Source organism: Mastacembelus armatus, chromosome 10 (genome assembly GCF_900324485.2).
Source record: "Mastacembelus armatus chromosome 10, fMasArm1.2, whole genome shotgun sequence".
Classification (NCBI taxonomy): Eukaryota; Metazoa; Chordata; class Actinopteri; order Synbranchiformes; family Mastacembelidae; genus Mastacembelus; species Mastacembelus armatus.
Window position 1 is genome coordinate 9,515,776 of NC_046642.1, and position 6,394 is coordinate 9,522,169.

General features: G+C 42.9%; 1 protein-coding gene across 1 annotated transcript; it reads left to right on the forward strand.

Annotated features, from left to right (window-relative positions):
* Positions 1-2,024: 2,024 nt before the first annotated feature.
* zic6 (zic family member 6) lies at positions 2,025-5,270 on the forward strand. Its single transcript, XM_026330381.1, has 2 exons — positions 2,025-2,982; positions 4,648-5,270. The coding sequence occupies exons 1-2, from the start codon at positions 2,025-2,027 to the stop codon at positions 5,268-5,270; spliced, it is 1,581 nt and encodes a 526-aa protein (XP_026186166.1).
* Positions 5,271-6,394: the final 1,124 nt, after the last annotated feature.

Consider the following 6,394-nt stretch of genomic DNA (forward strand, 5'->3'; position numbering starts at 1 on the left):
TAGTTGTTAATAGACTTCATACTTTATTGCAAAGAAATTATTATATATGTGTCATAAACTCTGATTAGGTTATGACCAAGTAAAGGACCATTTGAGCAAATTTAGATGTTGTGGTCATTTAAATAATCTGAGTATATTACAGATTTTCACTGTGTAATCTGCAGTTATCACATAGAACTACAGCGCACACTGTTACTGAATAGGTCAGCACGATATATTAAATTATATCAGAGCAGTTATAGATTGTCCTTTTTGTTTTTTTTGTTTGTTTTTTTTCTTTTGCCTTTTTGTTGCAAATGAGGACCTGGGATGATCTGGGGCGCTGGTCTCTGTTCTTTTTGCTTTCTGAATGACAGATTGGAAACTTTGGGTTTATTGGCCTTCAGCCCTCAATCATTCTCGGAAATGCACCGGGTTAAAGGTCGACAAACATGAGCGTCCATTACAATCATGACGGATTTAGGCCAGTTCTGGGCCTTTTTGCTATTTTGCGGCACTTAATGTCAAGTGGGCCCCTGGCTTTGTCTCTGTTTAGGATCCGCTGCAAGTGACGTCAGCGTAACAATGTGCAAAATGATTTTTCTTTTTCTGCTTTATCTAAAGAAACTGTTGAATACTGACAGCTACAGCCTGTGGCAATAAGGAGAGTTTTACCTTAAACCCCAAATCCCCCGCCACGTTTGGTAGGTTTAAATAAAAGCAGCAGGTGAAAGCTTTTTGGCTAAAGTGGTCTAGGTAGAAGAAAAAGTGCGTTGACAGAATCACAGCCACGTCAAAGCGAGGAGATGTGCAGAAATATGTGCCTGCACCGGAGCAGCGTGGAGAGCTGCAGGCTGCTGTCCTCACAGCACCCCAAAGACAGAAAGTTTGCCTGAGCTTCCCAGGAACAGTGACGCCTTTTCTGCTGCTTAATATTTCCCAAGACGCACGGTGTACTTTTTAAATAAATTCATTTAAGCTTGATGAGTAAGGCTTTATGTGAAGAAATGGCTCACAAGGGATTGAAAAAGTAAAATGCTGTGTCTTGTTGGGTAGTATCATACACTGACTGCAGTGACACTGTTGCAAAATATCTGAAATAACTTGACTGTGAAATTGCAGCTGCCCGGTGCTTTTTGGAGAACTACTTGTTGCTTTATAGGACATAAGACATCAGAGTTGATTTCTTTGAAATGCGTTCACTATAAAACACAAGTGTAGCCCAGTAATTTATATCACACGGAGAGATGCTGCTTTTAACGTTATGATAATACATTGCTTCAAATAAGTCATTTAATTGTTAGATTTAGTTTCGTGTAACTTTGATTGTTTTCAAATGTGGCACTTCAGTCAAAATAGAAGTTTTGACAGTAATCGGTCTGAACACGCAGTGGTCAATCTCTGTTATTCTTGCAGGGGCAGGATTTTCAGTGAAATAAAAGATGGTCGAGGCTGAGTTTTTTTTTTTTTTTTTTTAAAACCTCATGTCTACATTTAATCTCTCGACTTTTATCAGATGATTAGTCTTACACGCTAACCTGTACATTTTTCATAGGCAGAGATTTAGAGAAGGGATCTCATAAGAAGGCGCCTGAAGTTAAAGAGGCAGCAATATTTAGGAGTATCGCGGCACATTTCAAAGCATTTTCACTGCGATATTTGAAAACGGAGTCATGCAGTGAACGCCTGCGTGTCCCTTTTAAAACAAACCCAGCGCCTGTCAATCACAGCGCATTCCAACCAATCCCAAAGCTCCCCTTTTAAAAGCAGGTTTGCCTGCTGTGCTTTTATATTGCACCATGGCCTGTTTCGAAGCATTTTTACTACCACGGTTATTGCCACAAATCAAGAGGGCAAAGTGAACGGCATGGGACTCACACCAACTTTAACGAAATTGAGTCTGGTTCCTACTTCTGCGAAGTTCACGGCCAAGAATTTCACGTGCAGATGATATACAACAAGGAAAATGGAAACAGCATTTCTAGGTGTGTCCTGAGTGCTGAACTGGTTGATTTTCAAACTCATAGCCAAACTCACAACAAAACATGACAAGCCTTTCGAGGTTTAGTGGCTGCCCTCTGTCTTGCGTCAACCCCGGGGAGAGCAATACTGAACCCAGCGTGGTGCTGCCACCTTTGGCAGGAGAGCACATGGGACACCCCACTGGCAGTTCCTTAAAACTCTGCCCCTCGCACAATTTGCGTGACTACCCCGAGACGAGGTCCAGTGCATATGTTGACCATTCGGTTCCCAATTTTTCAGACTCTGGATACCCCAGCCACCGGTTAGAGCACAGCCCTAGGGGCATTATCATTGGAGCCAATCTTTCTGGAGCCGGCATGCCACCCGTCACTGATCAACTGGCATCAAGAGCTAACCAACATGGCGGGATTGGAAGGTATCGTGACTTTCCTGGCTGCAGAGACAACAGAAGCCATGCTTTTTTCACAAGCTACCAGGAGCAGGCCCACGCCTCCACCGACGCGTCTCGGGATCTCGGCAGCCAGATGATGCTGGGTATACCTGGCGACCTCCTCACCCGGACTCACCCTTATGGCCAAACCATCAGCCCCAAGGGAAACAGCCAGCAACTTGTCACACAGTTCCTGGGTCTGTACAAACCCCTGAACATGGCAATTCAGCGTGGAGGAGGCGACGCTTTCCTCAGGTGCTCTAAACAAATAGTGAAGCATGAACTGGTGTGCAAATGGACTGACGGCCATGAGGGGGCTGGGAAGCTGCCCTGCTCCAGATCCTTCGGGACCATGTATGAACTCGTCACCCATGTGACAGTAGAGCATGTCGGAGGACCAGAGCACTCTGAATATGTGTGTCACTGGGAGAATTGTTCCCGGGACAGAAAGCCTTTCAAAGCCAAATACAAGCTGGTGAACCACGTCAGGGTCCACACAGGGGAAAAGCCCTTTCCCTGCCCCTTTCACGGCTGTGAGAAAGTTTTTGCAAGATCAGAAAATCTAAAGATCCATAAGAGGACTCACACAGGTTAGTTACTCATCATAGAACATAAAATTAAATTATAATAGCCTATTATTGATAGTAACACATTTTAATAAGTGTCGTTTTAGGGTGTGTTTTGTGTTTTAACTGATTATCTAAATTAGCAATTCTGACCCCTTATTTTTATTATTATAATTATTCTTGTTGTTGCTGCTGTTGTATTATATACTCTTATAATAACAGGCTTTATGCAAAGCTTCTTGCCGTCTGTTATTGTCTGCTCTGTGTGTGTGTGTGTGTGTGTGTGTGTGTGTGTGTCTGTGTGTGTGTGTGTGTGTGTGTGTGTGTGTGTGCTCTATGCAGGAACCACAGATGAGTAGTAGCAAGCCAGTTACAAACGAGTATAGTCAGCAAGCCTAGTGGTTTGGGTGCCTCTCCCACTTCATTCAGTGAAATTATTAAATAAATGCCGGGACACCGGAGAGCTGTGACGTAGCCGTTACGCTGTCTCTGCCTCCCAGGGACTCATCTGCTGTGCTCAGGAACACAAGCAGAGCACATCACACAGTGAGGTAGTGAGAAATAAAGAAAGGTGACTAAACGCATGATAGTCAGCAGAGGAAATTATTATCAGTATAAACAAGATGTGTACCATTTGAAACAAACATATTTACTTACCTTTTATCCTGGTTTTCTTTCCATCACTGAGATATGGGCCCTGTCAGGAAACACTGTGTCATAAAATGCATTCATTTGACACCGGTCACTTCCTTTTGGGCTTTTACTTCTATTATCTCATACTTCTATTTACCTCATAAAGGGCTTTTATGTTTGATATGAGCATAGAATAATATGTTGTGTCAAAAAGAATTTACTGTGCACCCTTATTTGATCTAATTTTCACATATACATCAGGGATTATAGTAGAAACATGATCTCTCGAGATGTAATTCTATTGAAATACAGGAATTTGAATAAAAAATATAATTTAAAATGGAGTGAACAACCCTTAGGAAAAAAAAGGCTTGGTGGAAAAATGTATTTAAGCAGCCCTTTTATTTCTGGTCTAAATAGTTTTACTAATGAAAGCAAAGAGAACAGAGACAGAAATGGACTCTTAATGACATTTGTTACGCAATTGCACGTGTCGTGTGTTAATTACACTTAATTTGGCAAAAATATATATTTTAACACTTATAAAAAATCCAAAAGACACCAATGCATACATTAAAGACACAGGCCTATAGATGATTGTTTCACAGAAACTATCACATTTTATTTATGAGTCCAGCTTTTACTGATTGCCCCTCTGGGTGCAGGGCGAACAGAAGCGCGCAGTTTTGTGGCAGTTGTGTTGCTATAGAAGGACAAGTAGCATATTGGGAGCTCTAATTCATCGTGTGCATGATAACGCTATTGAAATAAATCTCTGCAGTCTAATGCATGTTTTTACTGCAGCTGTATAGATTTAGTCCGCTGATTAACTGCCTCAGCAGCAAAGTTTGTTAGAACTTACTTTGTATTTGAATAAGTTAGTTTTGCACATTTACAAATAAGAATAGTTTTAGAAAATTAGAATCAAGGATGGTTTGGCCTGAAACACGAGTCGATGCTGAGATGAGATGAGACTGGAGGCTGGATGTGCATTCAGTTGACTCGGGGTACATCTGGAGGCTTAACTCGCCGTCATTTCTCTTTTTGCACGTTTAGGTGAAAAACCTTTTAAATGTGAGTTCGAGGGATGCAACCGGAGGTTCGCAAACAGCAGCGACAGAAAGAAGCATTCTCACGTGCACTCCAATGACAAACCCTACATGTGCAAAGTCAGGGGCTGCGACAAGTGTTACACCCACCCGAGCTCCCTGCGAAAGCACATGAAGCTCCACTGCAACAAGGCCCACGTCTCCAAAAGCGGCGACGCGCGTCCCGGTGAAGAGGGTCACATCGCGGAGGCCAGGTCAACCCGAGTCCCGGATGGAGCCCAAATCACTCCCCCTCACCCTCCCACCTCAGTTCAAGATGTCCCCCTGTCCCCAGAGAGTCGAGACGAGCCGACCCCGAGGTCACGTTTCCATCACACGTTTGACAGCAGTTTGGACTATTCCGCACACAGGTCACAGCCCCTCCTGGACCCTTTGTTGCTCCAGAGAAGCAGCTACAGGTCCCAGTCGTCCCAGTACCCCTGCAGCCAGACAGGTCACACTTTTGCCCAGAGCCCAAGGACTTTCCCCTCCACTTCACCTTTTCAGAAAAGTATTGTGAATGGATGGTACACATGCCACAGCGGCGTGGACTCTTTCTCACCAAAGCAGTGTAACATCCCGTCTCTCTGAGCGGCTGTTCACGCCACGGCCTACAACCCACAGCTGTATCTCTATTACTCTGTATTTTTGTGAATGTTGTATCAAATATTTCGTGACACGTCCTGAGTCATCTATTGAAATCTTGCTTTGCGAAATGTGGCGACTTTTATTTGTTATTGTGAGGCCTGCTTTGGTTGGGTTTGGCTTGTAGCTACATCTCCCCACAGTGGGTTTAAGGAACTTTTACAAAGTGTATAGCCTATTCCTAATTATTTGCGTGTTGCATAATTATTAAAGCTATGTATCTTAAGTGAGATGGAAAAAAAGACAGAAGGTTTAATGAAAATCTGAAAATCTGTGTTGGCCCTTCTGAACTTACAGGCTTTTACTGGAAAGTAAGAGGAAGATTCTTGCTGAATGTAGCCCTGAGTCTAGGGATCTTTGTTGAATGTAAAGTAGGTGTAATGTATGTCGGGAAATCTAAACATTATTTCATGTTTATATGTGTGTCGCAAGATGAAATACATATGAGAGCTCTTTCTTCCAGTTGCATTTAGAGACAAGCCTGCATGTCGGGCCCACAGCACCACTGGTCTGTCACTACAGCACTGCCAGGCTCAGGAGCTGTTTTCCTCCCCTTGATTAGGTTTAATCTTCGCTCCCTTTCTTTCAACATCCGTCTTCTTGTTTGTATTATATGTATATTCCACATTTCTGTGCAAGGTGAGACCAGTGTGAGCATAAAGCGCAGTGTTCGTGATACTATTAAAACGTTTAATTAGCATACAGATCTACTTCACATAAGCCTACTGTATAATTAATTATGTATTCTATATTTTATTAAAGTGTCTATATTCTCTTTGATCAGGCGTCGGTGCTTAAACCCGATCAATGCATTTTAATCGTCAACTTTTTTTTTTCACTTTTTGATTTGACGATTTTCTGCAGCTTTGCAGATCTGAATTTGTGCAGACTGACGTAACACGAGGTGTTGTCAAGGGCAGGAAGCTGCACAGGCTCTAACCCACCTGTGTTTACATCAGGATCCGCCCAGGTCTTTGCCATAAACGCGCCCAGCTGATTTCATGCAGTTGTCTCCTGTGAGTAAACAGCAACATGAGATTAACTAAACATTACAGAGGCTTGACGGTCAC

Coding starts and splice junctions, on each gene's coding strand:
- zic6 (XM_026330381.1), top strand. CDS start 2,025: ATGACAAGCCTTTCGAGGTTTAGTGGCTGCCCTCTGTCTTGCGTCAAC. Junction 2,983..4,647: donor CCATAAGAGGACTCACACAG/GTTAGTTACTCA, acceptor TTGCACGTTTAG/GTGAAAAACCTTTTAAATGT.